Source organism: Drosophila santomea, chromosome 3L (genome assembly GCF_016746245.2).
Source record: "Drosophila santomea strain STO CAGO 1482 chromosome 3L, Prin_Dsan_1.1, whole genome shotgun sequence".
NCBI classification, from domain to species: Eukaryota; Metazoa; Arthropoda; class Insecta; order Diptera; family Drosophilidae; genus Drosophila; species Drosophila santomea.
The window spans coordinates 6,541,455-6,561,709 of NC_053018.2; the positions used below are offsets into that span (position 1 = coordinate 6,541,455).

Below are 20,255 nucleotides of genomic sequence, written 5' to 3' on the forward strand. Positions count from 1 at the left end.
CAGTTTAAAAGGACTTTTAAGAGACGATTTTGCGAAACGCTTAATGTAATTGCCGAGGTCCATTTGCAGCATCAACATTTCGACATATGAGCAATGTTCGAATGCTTTTATGGGAGCCAAGCACATATGCGAGAATCCTTCGTAATGGATGCCATAATTCCGCGCTAATGTTGCAAAAATCTGCAAAGCTGGATGAGTTGCAACAACAACAACAACAACAAGAACAGCATCGGCTTGAACAGTGACAACAATGGAAACTAAGCTCATAAATTACCATGACAATGGAATTATGCTCTAATCCACCCCGAAAAGTTATTGAACTCTGCGTCTGAAACTGAAGCCACAAGCGTAAATCTTGCCTGCCTGTCATAAATTTCGCTGTTTTTCGCATTCGCATTCGATTTTGGTTTCTCGCATTCGATTGGAATACGAATGTTATTTATACGCATGAAGCAATCGCTGAAAATGAAATCGCAATTTTAATTCAATTAGCCGCTGCAGAAATATCGAAAAGCTGATAGCATTTCTATTCCTTTTGCTTCGTTCCACAATTATTTCTCGTTTAAGGCAGACTTCTAGAGTAAATGTAGAGTAAATTTATTCCACATGATTAATTCAAGATTCGATTTTGAAAATCAACAGCAAATTGAAGGTACCTCTTCGCTTGGGTACGGGCCAAATATAAAATGGAAAAAAAAAATGCTGAGCAAAGTAAAATATTTGTTCAAAGTGTTTGAACTCGAAGCGCGGGCAAACGAAATCAAAGAAACGAAGTCGTTACATATGATAATGCAGTCGAATTGGCGGCAGGGAAAACTAATCTTATGAAAATTCGATGAGCACAAAAATTATAGATGGTTTTCGGGGCGAAGAAAAACGCTGAAGGAGGCTGCTGTCAGTGTCTTAAAAATATGTAAAAGAGCAAATACTATAGGTGTTTTAGAACTTACTTATATAGTTAATAGCTTAAAACCATTTTTGCAGCTTGAAGAATAAATAACGAAGATTAATGGGTGTTAATCTAAGGAAAAAGACAACTGAATTTATAGAAAGATAATGCTGATTTAAAACAAGAATATATAAAAAAATAAAGAAGACATATAACCAGTTTTAAAACACCTTACTTCAAATTCTGTAGCACAGATTTGAGGTGCAAAGTTTAACTACAATTTTCCTAAGGGTTCGGAATTGCTGATCTAAATGAAGATCTCTCAAAGATTCCTATCTCTTTAATGGCATTGCAACTCGTCCTTGAATAAACTCAGAAAATAGATCAATCTAAAGCAAAGTCAATGGGGAATTTAGTGGCAACCGCAACTGATCGAAGCACGGCTGGCTGGGTATATATGCCCAAAGGGACCAGCATATGCTGATGCCACATTAGATCGACAACTCACTTGTCAGTCTGTCTGGGCTATAGAGCTGTGTGGCACCAGCCGGCGATGGTTATCACCCAGCTATGGACCAGTTCCAATCAGAGAGTCAAAGAGCGAAGGATACTCGGGGGAACTGGAAACCGGGAACTCGTAAATCGCAACTTGGGAACTCGAGAATCCCGCGGCGCAGCGCATTTCAACGCGCATATGTCAGCATTTCTACCCAAATTGGAATCGAAAAATGCTGCACTAACAGCATTTTGTGGTTTTCAGCATAATTAAAGGCAGACGGAGTACCACCCTCCCCCCCCCTGGACAAACGCCCCGGACAGATCGTAAACGTCGAAAAACGTAAGGTGTCCTGCGGACGGGGTTGCGATTTTTGTTTTTGGGCTTTGCTGCCGTGGAGTGGTTGCGATTGGGAGTGCACTGTTCGGCGAGTTAACAAAGCCATCAATGGACCATAAACTAAACACTTTTTAAACGCCGAACGGGGCTGGGCGAAGGACCTCGGCGAAGGTCCTTGTTACCATTGTCGAAATCGCACAGATGTTTGCTCAGCGCGAGCGTGATTTCGCTGCTGCCCAGGATAACTAGCGACCCTTCATTAAAGGGTAGTTTTCATCGTTTTCGTACCGCTCACAGTGGGTCGTAGGTCTTCCGGCAATTGGAACCAGATCCACTATGCACTCTACATTCCAAGCTGATTAGATCTGATTTTGCAAGCCGATTCCACCGCCCTGTCAATTGGACAGACAGACAGGCAGGGAAACAGGTTCGGGTTTTTGGGCAGGGTCACCATTTATGGCACCAGAAAACGTATTGAGCAACTTTAAATGCGGGTCATCCCATCCAGTTGTATGTACTCCGTACTCTGTACTCTGTTCTCTGTACTCCGGGCTGGTGGCAACTGGTGGTAATGACGGTGTTGGGTGGTGGTGACTTGGTGGTCGCTTCATTTGTGCAACTTCGCTGAGCATACGCTGCACATCCGCCCCAAACCGTAGAATGTGCCAAATGTTGCATGTTTTTCTTATGAATATGTTTTACAAGTGTCACTGGGAATGGATTTTACCCCTTAGGAGCTTTTGAGAGGAAAGGGAGTAGTAGAATATAGAATTACACAAAATATTTAAGAAATGCCCATACCCTTAGAAGCCTGAGTATCAAGAGGTTGATATATCGACTTGATGTAAATATAACTATAAATGTTTTTATTATTACTAGGCAAAATATAACTAACTTGTTTTGATACTAACTTAAATATAACTAAAAATGTTTTTATTATTACTAAGCAAAATATAACCAACTTGTTTTGATACTAACTTAAAGTTCCCAACAACATTTTTATATATTAAAATTAAAATGTAATTATTATTAAAATAAGAAATGGAACAGCTCTTGAAACTAGAACGCAATTAAAGTTCTATTAAGCTCTCGCATTCTATATATACCCTGTAAAGTTGAAGGGTCTAAAGTGGGAGTTCCTGTTCCGACTTCCTGCCGACCCTTCTGGCCAACTTGAAGAGCTCTTGACATTATGGCTATCCAGCAACCACGTGCAACACTTGGCAACTGTTGCGAGTTCCGTTTGTGTGTTGTACGATTGTTTGAATTGTGTGTGTGATTCAGCTGCGGAAAATATTGCCACATCGGGGCACATAAATATTTATGCCGCATTCGATTGAAAGCTTCTCAAGCGTAAGCATTTTAGATAAAGTTCCAGCCACCCATCATCCCACCCACTGAGTCAGGTGCATTTTGTAGCATCGTTGGCGTTTTGCATATGACAGCAGAAAATGTTTTTGTGCCTTGATTTGATTGCAGGCGAATGTGCGTCTCGAACTGATTGGACCAACTCGACGCACAGCAAACACAGAGCTGGAATCCAATCGAATACGAATCTGAATCTGAATGTGAATGTGAATCGGCATAGACATCGTCATCAGCCGATTTGCTAACCAAAACAAGGGCTCTAATCCGACTAAGACTAAACTGGGAGCAACCACAAGATCCACCACCAGCTTAACCACCAGCTTAACCACCATCACCATCACCAAGGACCCTCGGGCCTTGTTAGAGCGAAAAGTGCGACCCTCGTTCGCGCATTTTTAATCCGTTTAAATGAATGACAGTCTAATTGGAGGATTTGGCAGGCTGGACGACGAACCAGGACGAACCAGGGCCAGGACCAACGCCAGAAGGCACCTTAATAGTGACAAAGTCCTTGCCATATGCTTCGAAAAAACCACATGTTATTCACGGTATTTAAACAAACAGCAACAGGGACTTCACAGCCGACAACAACCCTCCCAAAATATGTACTCCAGTTCCAGTTCGAGATGCGGATTCGAATTTGGATTCAGATTCAGATGCAGCCCTCCAAAGGCGAAAGTACTCCAACCCTCATACAATTAGGTTCTCGTGTAAGAAGGGCACATGAAATCCAATTCGAATTTTTATTTAATGCGCGAAAAGCACTTGATTGGATCCAGAACAGGACTCGAGTTTTAGTTTACTTCGTACTCTAGGGACACTTTGCGTACTGAGGGTTGGCAAGTGCAGGACTCTTGCAGGATGCAATTTGTATGGTAAAACTCCAAGGAAACTTCCACTGCGACAGCACAACATAATCCACCGAACAAAAAAGGTTTAAGGATCATGATAAAACCTATCGCATTTCATATCTTAAAACCTGTTTATGTGAAACCCAGGCGTGTTAATGGAAGGTGCAGCGATCTTATCTATTTGAAACTATAATATATTTCAGTGCGATGTTATCCATTTAAAACAAAATAATATTTCAGTACGATGTTATCCATTTAAAACTATATAATATTTCAGATCACTTTGAGTTTTATTGAAACCCTAATTAAGGCCTTATAATTACAAGGATGCTGAAAGGAGAATGCTCTTTTTCTTTGGATTTAGAAGTTTATCCACTTTGTTTTCAAGTGCAGAGTGCGCTTAGATTTGCAGGCAGCAAGAAGCTGTTTCCGCCAGGATTTGCGCACAAAACACAAAGATTACGGCAGACAGGCAGCACATTAACATCAACCGAGGCCACAATCTCCACGGAAAAGGTGTCTGCTGTCTCCGGAATAAACGCAGCCACCTCTGCGCTAAACTTGAGGCAATTAGCATTTACATTTTGCTATCTTACCAGGGATAATTGAAACCCATCTACCAGGACGATGCCATGGCCGGGCATAAGGAGCACGTAGCTGTGTCTAAACTTAAGTCGGAAGATTGTCATCTTAGTTTTTAATTTGCTTCCTGCGAGATTTCCTCGCTACCTTCCATTTTCTACGCTCTCGACTTAATCACACAAAGGCAATTTCACGCCTTTTTGCGCTTTGTCTCAGTTTGACAACGAGGGGAATCACTTTGTCACTTGGCAGTTTGATGTATCGACAGGCGCTAAACCAAACAACCAACCCACCTAAAGTTCCATCCCCTGACATCAGTGACATGGCAAAATCTTTTAGTTTGGGAGATCATAGGAGGGAGATCAGCAGGGGTAGATAAGCCTTTTGGGTTTAGTGGAAATTTTGTGCTCGATTTGTATATCGGAGATTTTCATTAATTTCCGCACAAAATATTTACTGCAATGAACTGAGAATGTGTGCGGCATTTTCACTTGACTTCAATTGTGCACACGTGTCACATATGTGAGAATCCAATTGAAATGGGGGTAATTTCTAGTGCGATGCGACAATACGTAATATATTGAGGAAATTGGTAAGATTTAAGAAAAGATATCTGGTCACAATACAATACGTAATATATTGAGGAAATCGGTCCGATAAAAGATAAGATATCTGATCAGGATAAGCTAAAAATGAACTTAATTTAAGAAAATTGATTCAGAGTACAGCATTTAATAGGGTATATGGTATGACAATTAACTCTTTAGTAATTTTTAAATAATTTTCAAGCAATTTGAAGCACTGTATACATGCAACATTCATCTGCTGGAGAAATAAACCACCATACCTTTCGAATATCCCATTATTTATCAATTTAAAATCGCATCAGCCTATGGATTGGGCGTGGATTGTTCGATCGGCAATTAATTAAATACAAACTAAACAATATTTTTAATGCAATGGTCAGGTTGGAAGGCAATCATGTGTTTAATATTCATTTCGTCGACAGCCAACATGGCGGCCATGCGAATTATAGGCTCCAGCACACAAATACAGATACAAATGCACTCATACACATACAAACACACACACACACACACTCGGCTGGTGGCTATAAATATTAATTAAAAATGCAACTCATATGGCAAGTGGAACAATTAGCACCTGAAAATATGCAAACATTAAATTGCCGCTGTTGCAGCCACATGGCAACAAAAGAAGCGAAAATTTAAATAATTGTATATGTAAGCACTACTACATACACCCTGCAGAACCTGGTTCACGACTGACCATAACAGACACATATTTTGTCCTGGCAATGGCCACATCCTCACATCCGGTCTGCCAGGATCTAGGGTCTAGCCGGACGGCAGAAAAAATAGGGAAATAAACGGGGGAACAGAAGGGGACGGAAAACGAACGGAAAGCAGTGCACAATTTGCTATTGTTGCATGTTGCATATTTACTGGGCACTTGCCACTTTTTTTCTACATTGCAGCAGCAGCGCCAACTTAACTGACAAATAAATATTTGGGTACGTTGAAAGATTTCGACGCTCAACAGTCGCCTACAAAGCAAGGGGAACCCCCAATTCGTAAGCGTATATGAGTGTGTATGTGTGTAAGTGGGTGTCTTTGTGTGTGTGTGTGTTTGGCAATATGTAAGGGCTACGCGCAGCATATACTCAAAATCCCAGCCAGCAGCAACAAAGGCAACAAACACAACAAACACAACGAATGCAACAAATACAGCAGCACAAAACATGGCCACATATTCACACAATCTCGCTGGCGCTGCTAAAAAATCGACAAAAACAACCTGTTCGGAAACACTTGCAACAAGGACATCACCGCCGACAGGGACGGGCATAGCGACAGAAAGAGAGGGCACGCTCTGCCATATTTTCGGGGTGGGTGTGAGAGGCAAAGCCAGAGAGAGAGAGGTAGAGAGGGAAAGAGAGAGAGCCAGCAAGAGAGCCAGGACCAAGCACCGCCTCCTTTCGAAAAGAAATGAGGGGCACAGTGGGCGAAACAAGAAAATTCAGGGAGTTAGTTAAAATTTCAGTTAAAATATAAATGAAAACCAGACAAAAAGTATTTTTTTAAGAAAAATATATTTTTTCAAGTATACTTGAAAACCTTCACCTTAATACGTTTTAGTACTTATGTAAGTAAATGTATTGATAACAACTACTTAAAGAATTACTTAAAAGTATCCGCTCTATCGCAGAAACAGTAGTAACTTTTCGTATAGCTTTTTTCTTATTTCACATCCTTTGAAGCTCAATTTATACATTTTTTAAAATAAATGAAACCAACTTTCAGATACACATAGCCCACTGTGCCCATGCAGCACATACAGCACCACAAGGTTTTCGAAGCAGCCAACCTGTCCGGAGATGCCAGCCAACCAGGAGTCGTCCTGGCCAGGACTCGCACAATAAAACCACAGAATATGTTCGCCAACTGGCAAAGCAGATGGAACGCTGGCGAGAGGGAGAGTGTGAGCAGCAGAAAGAGAGGGCAGACCGCTGCAGAAAGAGAGAGAGCACAAGCGGGAGTGAAAGAGAGGGAGCAAGAGCAGGAGCTGGAGCAGGAGCAGGAACATAAGGGTGGTGCTCTCTGCAGGACCTGAATCTGAACAGACTCCGAGCAGAATCAGGACAGATGGGCCAAGTGCCGCGAGTGCGAGTGCGGAGAGTTGCCTTTTCCCAATTGAATGGGACAATATGAGAATACGAGAATTCCAACTGGACGCGGTGGTTGGCAGCGGGTACTTAAAGAGGAACAGATTGCGGGCGGCCAGCAGTCGAAAGTGGAATTTCGAAACGCAAGGAACTATATAGAACCTCACAACTAAAAACCCAAATCCCCACCAGAGCCAAGTGAAAGTCGAAAAGTGTTTGCAAGTGAAAATGAATCTGCTCATGGATAGCATGCCGTCGCACGCGAATCCTGGCCAGCGTCGCTCCACGCCGCCACAGCACGCCGAGCTTAGGATCTCCACATCGCCGCAACAGTCACCGCCGCCGAATCCCACGGCTAATCACAATAACAACAATGAGACACCCACATCGCCAGCCGGTGGCAAGACCACGCTGAAGCGCGCCTTCGATGTGGCCTTCCTCATGATGCCCGACGAGCGGATCAAGCAAAAGCAGGCCGAGAAGCAGGCTCGCCTCCAGGAGGCACTGCACCTCCACCACCATCATCACCACCAACAGCAACAGCAACAGCAACAGCAACAGCAGCAGCAGATGAGCCACTATCCCACGGATTTGTCTCCTCGAGGAGCCACCTCGCAACCACCTTCGCCGGCGGCATTGGAGTACATCAGTCTGCTGGAGGCACGCCAGCGGTATCCACAGATCAGCATTCGTTCGCCGCGGGTCTATGATGATCCCAGTGTGGTCATACCACTGGTGGATTCGCCAGAGGCACCGTCAACCTCGTCACCACCACCGCCCATGCGCAGCGCTTTCACCAAGGTGGCCTCCTCGTCGCTGTCCACCGCATCCTCCTCGCCGTCGACCACGTCACGTTTGGAGTCACCCGTGGATGTGGGAGCACCGCCCTTGAGTCCCGATCAGCTGAGCTGTCACTCCATAAGTCCGCCACTGGTGACACCACCACCCAGAACCAATAGCGGTGGCCAGAATCCAAATCCCCTGCCAGCCAATCCCATTGTGTACCACAACTTTCGACCGGAGTATCAGTTCAACGGCGCCTTCCAGGCGGTGAATCCGATGCAAGCTCTCCAAGCACAGCAGCGTCTCAAGCAGCAGCTGTTGTACACGCGTCCACCGGGACCGGCCAATCCCAATGCTGGAGGCGGTGCCTCTATGCCGGGCAACTCGCCGCCAGGACCGCCGTCGGAGTTTCTGCATGCCTATCCCGGATTTGCACCGCCACCACATCCGTTTGCGGTATCGCAACCGCTCCAGAATCCCGCTGCAGCGGCCATTCTCTCCACGCTGATTCCACCCACTTTGGCATCCACTTTCACGCTGACCGCACAGAATGTGTGCGCCAAGTGCAACATTAGCTTCCGGATGACCAGCGATCTGGTGTATCACATGCGATCGCATCACAAGAGCGAAGTGGCCTGCGATCCAAATCGCCGGAAGCGGGAGGAGAAACTCCGTTGTCCCGTCTGCCAGGAGACGTTCCGCGAGCGACACCATCTCACGCGTCACATGACCGCCCACCAGGACAAGGCCAGTGATCACCAGCCGCAGCTGGAGGACGCATCCTCTGCGGCCGGTGACAACGAGATCATCAACGTGGTTGGCGGCACACCGCCAGGTCGCCGAATGGGTGGCATGCCCAAATGATCCAAGCATTTTTTCGGATATTTTTAAGTCATCAAATCGATACACACTACACCGAAAACAAAACCCATTGGTTTAGCCCATAATGCCCATTTTCGATTGTGATATTAACTTTAGTTTCCCTCGTGCATCGTTTTCATTTCCCCTTAGCTTTAAATGTAGTGCAATTTGTATCTTAAACATGTAACTGGATCTCCCTGTATCTCAATTAATTATCATTCTTATCGAAGGAGCCGCAAGGATCTGGAGTTTCGTCATTGTAAGATATTATGTTTAAGTTGCGAATCTGCTTGTATTAGCATTCAATGTGTGGCTGAATGTTTCAATAAAAATCTAATTGTTATGCCAATCCAATAATCACCAAGTATTATTATTAAAATGTGGGTAAATTATAATGATAATGTGGGTTACTGATAATGTGGGTTAATGATAATGTGGATTAATGGTATTGTGAGTTGTTGAGCTCAAGCGTTGTTATGGATAATAAGGTTTCTGCTGAGAGGAGGAAATGCATAAATCTAAAGTATTTATAATCATGTTATGAAAAGAAGTTAGAGTTTATATAAAAGAATGAAAGAGAGGGTATACAAAATTCAAAGAGATATTTATCCTTTCAAGAAAATAGCTTCCACACATCTAAAAACTTTTACATACAAAGAAAAGCGATTTTTAAAGGAACGAAATATATTTCTTAACCAAAGACCGGGAATAAAATTTCATACAGGTTCGAAAATACAAGCAAACTTCAAATTCCAGAAAGCGGAAATATCAAGATTTGGCAGCATATGGAGTGCTTTAAATTTCTGGCCGGACAATCCATTATTTCGATTGTGAAGTAGAGCCAGAACATAGGTTCCCAGGACTAGAAAAACCAGCAGAAATCCGCGGGCCCCCGAGTAACATACGCCATGTAAGTAGAGCGAAGAATATGTGCGACTTGTTAGCGCAGTGAGGCAGTGAATCCTGTAGTTGCAATTCAGCAGGATTCACGTTGGCCGCATGCAGCAATTAGATGCGGCCACAAAAACGGCGACGCCGACGCTAATGAGCTGGGAACCGAAGTGGTAACAAGATGAAAGGATGCCACGGGGTTGTCCTGAACTCGAAAGGCAGTCAGTCGCACAGACGGCGCAACGAATACGACGAGCCACTAGGATAACCCATCATCATTGTGGAGTGCCAGTGCAGTTTTTGGCAAAAATGTAATTCGAATTTCAATATTTCCACACTTGCCAACCCTCCCAGAAATTCAGTTCCCATGAGCCTCGAATTTGTAGCATGCCAAATTCCAACAAAGCGCAACGAATTCCTCGGGTGGTGGCTGCGATTTCCCCCAGCGATTTCCTTGGCTCGTTGCTGCACTCAAATGAGCCACAACGAATTGCGTTGATTTAGCGTGGCCAAATCCAGTTAGCCCCGTGCCACAGAAGCCAGGCAGCCAAGGCATTCACGGCAGCCAGCCAGGATTCTCACAGGACTTCTTGGCTGCCTTATCGACTGATGTATCAATTGATGGCATCGCTAAACGGCAAACGGCAAACGCTCTGCTCCGATCCGCTCTGCTCATTGTTCCCATGATGGGATTAGCATTTTATGGCTTTGTGTTCGCTGCTTGCCACTTGATAAAGACATTTTCCCTCAGCTTGTGTGGGGTGAAAAACAATTGCTGGGAAAGTTAATGCCGCCAAATTGGTGGGTATCACAAAGGTGAAGCGATAAGCAGACTTGAGTTATAAGGTGGAAAGCCTAGACAGCATTGTAGAAAACAGCGCTTAAAATGATATCGAAGTAATAACGTATGCAAATCAAAAAGCATTTCTCTTTTGATATTCTAATATAGTCACAGACTTGGAAATAATTTGCATGATACCGCGAGTATTGTTTTAAATGAAAGGGAGTTTCACAACTAGCAAAGTTATTGTTGCCAAAAATCCCCGGCAGAGAAAAAAAAGTTGAAGACAGTTCAAGTTATATTTTACTGCCCATTCCTAGACACTCCGTTTATAGTCACTCGCCTCTGATTTATTTCGTGCATTTCCCCAATGAGCAATTCAAGCTTCCTTTAAAAAACAATTACAACTTCCGACGCCCTTCCAAAAAAGAAAAACAAACAAGCGCCACCCATATGAACTACCATAGCCGTAAAGCGAACACATCGTCAAAATCACATTTCCTCATTTCATTTACCAGAGGAGAACACCACCACATCCAAGAAGGCAAGTCAGACAATTCCATGGCAGCCACTCACTCAAAACGACGCCCAGGGCAACCGCAGATTCAACCAGGACGAAGGCAGCAACTCCATAATAAGCCTCATCATCAACATCCTGGCTGCTGGCTGCTGTGTGCTACATAATAGCGGCCATAATCACATTTCATATTTATCACATTTTTACGCCCACAATGGAGCAGTCCATGGGATCCCAATGCGCAGCGACCTGCGCCGCTTTGTGTTTGCCTTGCCTAACCTCGCAATTTGACCGTAAATAAATTGCCTGCTCATTTCGCTTACCCCCGCCAAACTTAACCAGCCGTGGATTCAGCCTCATACCAAATCCAGCCTCATTGCAAATCCCCTTGACTGAAAATCGTGTTCAAATACGTTTAAACACAATGCAAATACCGTCATAATAGCAGGAGCAAGAAAATCCGACAGCTGGATTGCGCCTGAGCCTCAGAAGGGAGCCGTGAGCCTTGGGCCTTGGCTCCGCCCCATCGTCAACCGCCCTTAATGGCCCACCGTGCGTATGAGTGATTTCTGCTCATCTGCGCTTAAAAGTATGCAAATGTATCCGTGCTGGTGGAGCTGGAGCTGGATTGCCGGGATTGGGAACATTGGAGTGGGCGTGTCGGTAGATGACTTTTATAACATTGTTGGTACTGCGACTGGTGCCTGGGCAAAGTGTTTTTTAACTGCAGGCAATTTAATTTCCACTTGCTCCCGGTCGTTTTTAATTTGCACCCAGCACCCAGTGCAATCGATGGGGTTTGAGTGTTTGCCTTCTGATTAGCACTGTGGTTTGGGCCACTTAATTCCCTGCCACACGCAGAAAAATAAAAGGCACTGACTATCTACTACTAAAAAACATCTTCAAGTTTAAGAGCATACAAAACTGCAAGCAGTAATCGTTTAAAACACTAGTATACCTTAATAAATGTATGCATTATAACACATTTATGAGTTTAACATATTGATAGAAAAGTTAAATTTAAACGTGGGATTCACTTGATTCCTTTGGGTATGTTCTCTGTGCATTGAACGCGGCACTATAAGAGCCCCTGAAAAACTGACAGCCAAGCCGCTTAAACTTTGAACTTTGTCATTTCAATTTTCGCCAAACGGATGCGCTTTGTTTCAGGCCACATCCACAGTCACAACCACAACCACAGCCACATCCACAACCACGGAACGCAGACTGAGACTCAGACGCAGTGGATGCTGGATGCTGGAATGGCTGAAGAGCTGGAGAATCGAGAATAAGAATGAGGATGAGTATGAGGCTGAAACTCGGTGCGAGGACATTCATGAGCCGACCGGAAACATTGAGCCTGACAATGCGACTTTCATTTGCCGAAAACTGCGGAGGAGCCGAGCCATTGTTTTGGCCACGGCCAGGAGAGGCTGAAGGCCCTTTCTGGCCAAGCCACCGCCGTTGCAGGAAGTTTTTCATGCGCCATGACACTTTTTGTGCGCTCTGCGCTGGCCATTTTGTGCCGTGGCAGGATACCTTTGTGCCAGGAGGATCCAACAGCAGCTCATGCTCATGCTCCAGGTCCATTGAAATTTTCGAATATTTTTGGATGCATGGAAGCTGTTTGCCATGGCCAAAAGACAGGCGGCGGCTTACCGCACATACATATACATCCAGGAGCAGGAGCAGGAGCAGAAGCATCAGCACGAGCTGGCACATCCTTGCAATCCATGGCCGTGTCCTGGCCGTAATTTATGATGTGCGCTTCCCTTTGCTCGCTGGCAGTTGGCAGTTTTTAGTTTCGCTACTCGAGTTCTGCGCCTGTTTTCTGCTGTCATAACTTTGGGCCGCATAATTAATAGTTGTAAGCCGCAGCGCTTGACTTTTTAGTTGGACCGCTGCACAACTTTTATGGCAGCGTATCCTGCGAGTCCTGCCAGCGTTGTTTGCTCAATTAACTTAGCAGGTAGTTAATTTTCCCAAAAAGCCGCAGGACAACAGGAGATACCCACTTGGGTGAGCTGGTTGGTGGTTTTCGAGTTGCCTGTTGTGGGTGCTAATTGATTTACGAGTGAATCTATCTGCGGTCGCCATTTAAGCTGACTTTAAGTGCTGTTCTCCATCACTTCTCGATGGTTTCTCATTCGCATTCATTGTTGTGCAATTTTTTCATTGGTTTACTGAAGCATGAAAGGCACTTGAAATGCAGAGAACTTGAAGTGACTGGAAATATGCGAAAGATTTGCTACGCATTTGTTATTTCGACACTTGTTAGTTTCAATGAAATACACATTTGTTGCTCAGGGATGAAAGTGACGCGAAAAACAACCCCAGATATAGATAGAATGATTGGTAAAATAAACTGTTATCTCAACACTTACTAAATCCGCAGATCTTATTAACAAGAATATAAACAATTTCTTAGGTAATTTAAAGTGTGCTATATACGTAGTATAAACAATTTTTATTTAAGAAGTAGTAGAAATATATGTATATAGCTATCTTCACAGCGTTTGCCATAACTTTCTGCGACACATTGAAATGCTGGCACCATAAATATTCAGCGAACGCCAAAAACCATTTAATTAAGTTAACTTTTATGGCTCGTAAATCAGAGAAACAACGTGGAAAAACACATATTCAACATTCGCGACCTCTCCATATTCATGTGAGTTGGAGCCACGAAAAGCAGAATGGGGCACTCCCATACCATTTATATTCGTGGCAATGGCAAGGTGGCGTTTGGACTAGCAAAAACAAGAATTCTCGCCAAATAAAATAAATGGCATGGCCAACGCACGACGCTGACCATGTTGTTTGGTCCCAGCTCTTAATGCACGATTTTAATTTGGAATATTTCCCCGGAACGAGAATGAAAATGGGAGTGGTAATGGGAATGGGCGGAGCTGCATATGGGTGTACACATTATGAAATTATGAGCATTAAAATGAAGAATGGCCACTTATCTAAATTACACCATGTGTGGAATGGGCATTTGGACGATGGCATCGTGGGGTTGCTTGTCATCGAGTCAAGTGACACACTGAACGGGGATAAACGTTCGCGGCGATCTCTGGCCGGGTTAAGCACTCTGGCAGCCATATATCATGGCGAATATGCTGAGTATATGGAAATCCCGACGCCGCAGTGATAAATGAAGCACAAACCAGCAAAAATACAGGCAGCGATACAACCGAACGAGGCACACATATGCCAGGTAAAAAGCCGGGCATGAGTGCAAAAACCGGTGGTAGAAACCAAGTAAGACACTTACATCCTTGGCCAAATCGCGGTCTCTTGCCACCGCGCAAAAAAAAAGTGTGTGTGGCAACCAGCAAATATGTCATTTGACATGCTAAATATTTCGCCAGCTTATGTTGCAAAAAAAGAACCAACAGCAAAACAACAACAGGCGAATCGAGTGTACGATATGTAAGCCAAAAGTTGGTTACCAACTAGAGTGGAAGTTATGGCTCAGTTTAAGAAGGCTTATTCCTAACTTGTTAATTTTGGACAGGATTTGCAGAAGTTAACAAAAGAAATATGGCGCGGTTTTTGGTTGAATTGTTTAAGTTAAGCCATAAGTTTAATAGAAATATTTTTGAGCAACAAGGGTTCTTCTAAGGACTTTGCTCAATATCATTCTATAGACAAACTTCTCGCTTTTAATAGTTTAAAGTTGCAAATTTGCAAAAGCTCATCGTTGGCGGCGATAAGAAACAGGTTCGCAAATAAATATTGACACCATTTTGTGTTTATAGAACTGGAATGGCAAATGCTATAGACGGAGGTGGAGTTGGCCAGATAACGTTGGCTATAATGTCTTTTCCCCCGACAAAACACAAATTGAAACTGAAAAGTTGTGTTTTTCTTTCTTCTCATAAGAGGAAAAAGGGGGGCAGAGTGCGGCAGTAAAAGAGTGTGGCATGCGTATCGTAAAAAATAAAATTATGCAAATTTTTATTATTTGATTATGCAAATGTTCGCGCTTGACGACCCTTGGCATAAGGACGACCATATAGCCTCCACTGCCAGTTTTTAGCCCTTCACCACATCGCGTTCATGGAACTTCCGCTGAAAGCATGGAGAACCATGGAAAAGCATGGAAAAGCGAAAAATGTGAGAAAAGCGCGACAGTTTGTTGGCCACTTCTGGCCCTTCTGACCCACTACTTGGAGTAAATTTGAATTTTTTTTCCGCGATGCGAGGAGAGGATCCCCAAAATGAAGGGAAAGGGTTGGGGATGCGGTACGTATAGGAGCACGGAGGGGCGCTGCTCTGTGGAGCATTGTCATATGTGGTTGGAAATTTTGAATCTGTTTGCGAGCTCTTCGAGCGTATCCGTTTCCTTCTGTCGCGTGCGTTTCCCATTCCAGCCAGCACGCTTTTCCTTTTCCCCTTTTTCCCCCTTTTTTCTGGGCGCACTTGTCGTATGCGTATTTATATTTTCCCTTGTTATGTTTTATACGCAGCGTTGTCGCTTTCCTTCTCGCGCTTCTCGCGCGATTTGAATCTTTTAAGTGAAATATTGTTGAAATCATTTATGCTTGACTGGGCCACTTCTTCTTGGGGTGCAGTCATGTTTACCGGATTTTTGGCTGGAAGTACGTGGTCCCACCTCGAACTCCCTAATTGATACGAACGACTTTTGCGCGCAGAAGTCACGGAAAATGAGTTTAAATCGCGGCACAGATAAAAAACGTCAAGGAAAGCCAAAAAGTAGATAAGACTCGGGCATAAAGTTTTACGAGTTCTAACTTGTAATCAGTTTGAATAATTACCAAAACGTGCTCAAAAGTAAGAAAAAATCCTAGAAATCGGTAAGCAAAAAGCAAGAGAAGCATTTGCCAAAAATTACATTTTAATATATGAAAGTATACAATTGTTTAGAAAGCAAGTTTAAAAACTCGCAGGTAGTATTTTCCCTAAAATAACTAAATTATTTAAAGAATCCTTTTTACTTTAGCTTAGATTGAAAACTCCATCTCCTCCGAAAACTTTGTGAAAACTAATCTTGAAAATAGATCCGTACTAGTGTTAAATTTGTAAGCTGTCAAGCAAACAAATCTTACGAGTAAATCTCAGTTGTGGACAGAAAAAGTGAGCGCCAAGTTAAGAGGAAACGCATCAATCATCCGGAAAACACAACATAAATCAAGCTGAGGGTCAAAGGAAGAGGTTTAGTTTTCCCGCCAGCCAACTATTGATAGGCAGGTCCATCAGCTTGATGGGCCATTCACCGTTCACCATTCACCATTCACCGATATCTGGCTTAAACGGCACTTCCGGCATGGGCCATAACCGAAATCCAGAAACTCAAACCCAGCAAAGCTCAATAATAATAAAACAAAATGCTTAGAGCAAAAGACGAAAGACGAAGGAGCAAGGAAGTCGCTTTTGTGCTGGCAGTCTGTTTATTTACGCCGCATTGTATGTAGAAACTTACATATGGGTGAGCCTGGAGGGCAGCGAGGAGTTGGAGCTGGCGTTGGAGGTGCTGGCGGAGCGGGAGGATCCGCAGAGAAAGGGGCTTCCATACGGCGGGGCACACATCACACATGTTGTTGCGAGTACACACGTATGTTGCCTGCAAGCGATAGCGTCGCCATTTCTTTTTTTTTGTTTTTTTTTTTGTTTTTGGCAGTCGCTCCCTTTTCCACTCGCAATCTTGGCCAGCAATCGCAGCCGGCACATATGTGCAATCATGTGCAGGGCGCCCGTTCCCCATTCTCAAATCTCTTCTGCCCCCAATCAATTTCCTGTCTCGCTTCAGCAACGCGGTGGCGACTCCATTTTGCCATTTGCCATTGGCGCTTCGCCGAAAACCCGCCCCTTGACTAACGAGGCGCATGCTCCGCTTTTTCCCAGGCAAACTCTTTGCAGAGCTCCAATTTCGAAAGAGAGCTTCTAGAGTCCGGAGTATAGAGTCCAGAGTGGCCACATGGAGCGCATTCTCGGGCGACGCATCTGCTTAGTGTCAAATGGGAGCGCCAGCGGATGGCGGATGCTTTTGCCATCAGCAAAAAAAAAAGTACAGATAAGATAGCATAGAGCTGCCAGTGCAAGCTGCACTTGTCAAACTCACATGTCCAGGAAATCCCAACAAGAAATCATGAGAGCGTTAAATTGAAACTTGGGATTTTACGCAGCTTAAGTTTTTTAGCAATTACAATAGAGATTCAGCTTTGCCATCCAAAGGGGGTTAAATAATAAACAAAACAGGCGTTAACACTTGTCATTCGGCCGACAGGAATATGTCACCTGTGCCGCTCGCAGCCCAGACCAAAAATCCCATCCAGAAATTCAATCAGCACACTGGACACATATACCATATACCACCCTCATCTATAAATCTCGGTGGTCCGTTTCAGAAAGGGTGGGGTTGAAAAAAAAAACAATCTCGCATAAATTCCTATTTATGGCCCGACCATTTGAACCTTTTTGTGCGAGAGCCTCCTCATCCTTCCGGCAAAACGGCAAAACACACAATCAAAAGTCGATTAGCATTCGGGGCAGGACGAGCAGGATGGGCAGTTCACCCACTCCTGATTTTTGGGGCAGCGCACAACAAGCTGCAAATAGGCAAGCGCAGGTAATCGCATTGCGAGTGCCAGCTACCCAATTTTTCCAACCCCCTTCTCGTGGCGGAAAATCTGCTGAAACACAATGAAAATATTTTTCCATGTTCAACAGCGGAGTGGAGGAAATTCGAGTTTTGGTTACTGTATGTATGTGTGTGTGTGTGTGTGTGACAAGTACAAGCCACTTGTGCGTTGATGATAATATTTGAAGCATTTTCGGGGGTACCGGGGGGGTAGTGGAAGTGGGAGGTGGGAAGTGGGAAGTGGAGCCCGGGCAGAGATATCCCTGAAATCGGCTTATGTCGCCTGTGCCATTGTGCTGACACGGCTGCAGAATTGGGGCTTTTGTCTTACTGTCCAATGGCCACTGAGTCCTGAGTCCTGTCGACAGTCGACTGCCGAGAGTCCTGCCCACTCAGGTGATTTATGCGGAGTTTTAATTAAAACACAATCAATTTGAAATATGTAACCGAAAAGTGTCCAAGAAAAAACAAAGAAATAGGGTTCAGCTAGTGAGTTCAAGTTGATTTTAATTTAGTTTTAAGAAGTATTCTATAGAAGCTGTAGAAGAAAATTCCAAGCAAAATACGAAACAGAAAATCCATTAATTGAAAACCTAAACACGAAATGATTTTCATTAACTAATACAACAAGCGTTAGTTAGTTGATAGAAGATGTAGAAAAAAATCCCAAGCAAAATGCGAAACAAAGTATCGAAAATTGAAAACCCAAACCGAAAATGATTTTCATTGATTAATACAACACGTTGATTTAAGTTTAGAAATTATATATATTCTATAGAAGATGTGGAAGACAATCCCAAGAAAAAACGGTCAATCCATTAATTGAAAATCCGAGAGCGAAACGATTTCCATTGATTAATACAATTAATTCCGAGTTTAGAAACTCGCAATGAGCAGTTTTTAATGATACAACTCCTGCCAGGTGAGTGGCATTAGTTTGAAGCAAACATTATTAGGATCATTAGCAGGAGAGCTTAGGAAGCCAAATTCAATTATGTCAAACATCACGGCGCTATCTAGATGCATTATCCTTGGCTAATGAGCCGCGCTTAGCCGCGGATCCTTATCCGCTGGCCAAGTGGCCCGCACAAAAGCCGCAGAGACGCAAATGAAATCAATTAAAATTTATCACATGCCAGTTGCTTCATTAAGACACAAAGGCGAGCAAGCGCCGGCGGTGTCCCCAAGGTGCAATTCGTTATCCAATTCCAAGGACAATGGCGGTCAGGATGCGGCTGCCTTGTAATTTGTCCTGCCCCCAACTTCAACTTCCACCGACAAACTGGCAAACAGGCAGACAGTTGTTGTTATCGGCTTAAGGAAGACAATAAAACGGCGTCGCCGTTTGTCGCTTTAAATAATAAAAACATTTGATTTGCCAACTCTGGCACGTGGCAGGACCTCCGAAGTCAGTGGCATTATCCTCGCACCGGCTGAGAATGCGCAAGCAAATCGCAGATAAAGCCAACGCGTAAATTAATGGTCGCCACGTGTCACTTGCTGCCCTTGCTACCAACATCGACTTGGATGGGATCACTTGGGATTGGTTTGAATTGAATGAGAATGGCCGGACACGCTGGGTGGTCCAAGGACTGCAACTACACCATGTGTGGGAGCAGCTTATGGCCAGCAAATTATCGCCTCTATGCGATGGCGATGGCGATGGCAAGTGGTGGTGACCCCCAGTGTTTGCTCTGCGGCTGATAATTGAGGCGTAAATGTCGGCACACGTCCGGACTCTCCAGACCGCCGGCCATCCGAAGCTTAAGTTGATACATTGTTGTCATATGATCACAGTGGAGTTTATGGAGCGGATTCATTCGCAATTCCAGCTACGTTTACTCATGCCCCGCAAGTGCACTTTGCTCTGGGTTTTAGGACTGCACACAATGTTGATGATAACCCTATCAAAAGTTGAATGCTGACGAGCAGCTATAAGGATGCAGCTCATTGTTGAGTTCGTAAAAAGTTAATAAACCCTGCAAGTATCAATGGTTGCATAACAAAAGAATGGGTTCATAAACAAAGGCGAGCTTTTGATTTTCCAGTTGACGTTGTGGTTTCAAAGCGCCACGCAAAACCTTTGACCATATGCGCTAAAAATATTGCCATATTCATGCCCTCAAAGGGTTTTTAAATTTGTATTATATATGCATGTAACGTGCGAAGTAATAAATCGAAATGCTCTATAATATTTAGATTTAAAACTAACTTCAAATACAAGTCCTATGATTTCTTGCTATCAATATAAATAAGTTTCTTCTATTACGGAAGCTGCACATCTTCTTTATTTTGAGTAGTATAAGATTATTGATATTTTATTATTTATACTAACTAGATGTTTTGTTGTAAATACAACTGTTGAAAGTGGAACTCTATTAAGGAAATCACATAAATATTTCCATACTTCAACGAAAGGGTATCATCAGCGGAGAACGATTAAAGCCACCCCAGTTAAGGATATTTATCCAAATCGAAATCACACCACCAAGTCGAGGATTACCGGATGGATATTCTGGGGACGCTTGGCATATGGCCACTTGGCAACACCGAGGAATCAGTCGAACAAAGCCCAGAGATGGGTTAACAATTGTCAAATAACCA

The 20,255-nt window shown here is 43.8% G+C and overlaps 2 protein-coding genes across 3 annotated transcripts in view; one reads left to right on the forward strand and one right to left on the reverse strand.

Annotated features, from left to right (window-relative positions):
* LOC120447922 (DNA polymerase epsilon subunit 2) overlaps nucleotides 1-20,255 on the reverse strand; it is an 85,132-nt gene that overhangs the window by 61,878 nt on the left and 2,999 nt on the right. The window lies entirely within an intron of this gene.
* On the forward strand, nucleotides 7,393-9,163 carry LOC120447925 (protein transport protein SEC31). The gene has a single exon (XM_039629584.1). It carries the CDS (start codon nucleotides 7,440-7,442, stop codon nucleotides 8,856-8,858), a length of 1,419 nt encoding a protein of 472 aa, XP_039485518.1. The 5' UTR covers nucleotides 7,393-7,439; the 3' UTR covers nucleotides 8,859-9,163.

Coding starts and splice junctions, on each gene's coding strand:
- LOC120447925 (XM_039629584.1), top strand. CDS start 7,440: ATGAATCTGCTCATGGATAGCATGCCGTCGCACGCGAATCCTGGCCAG.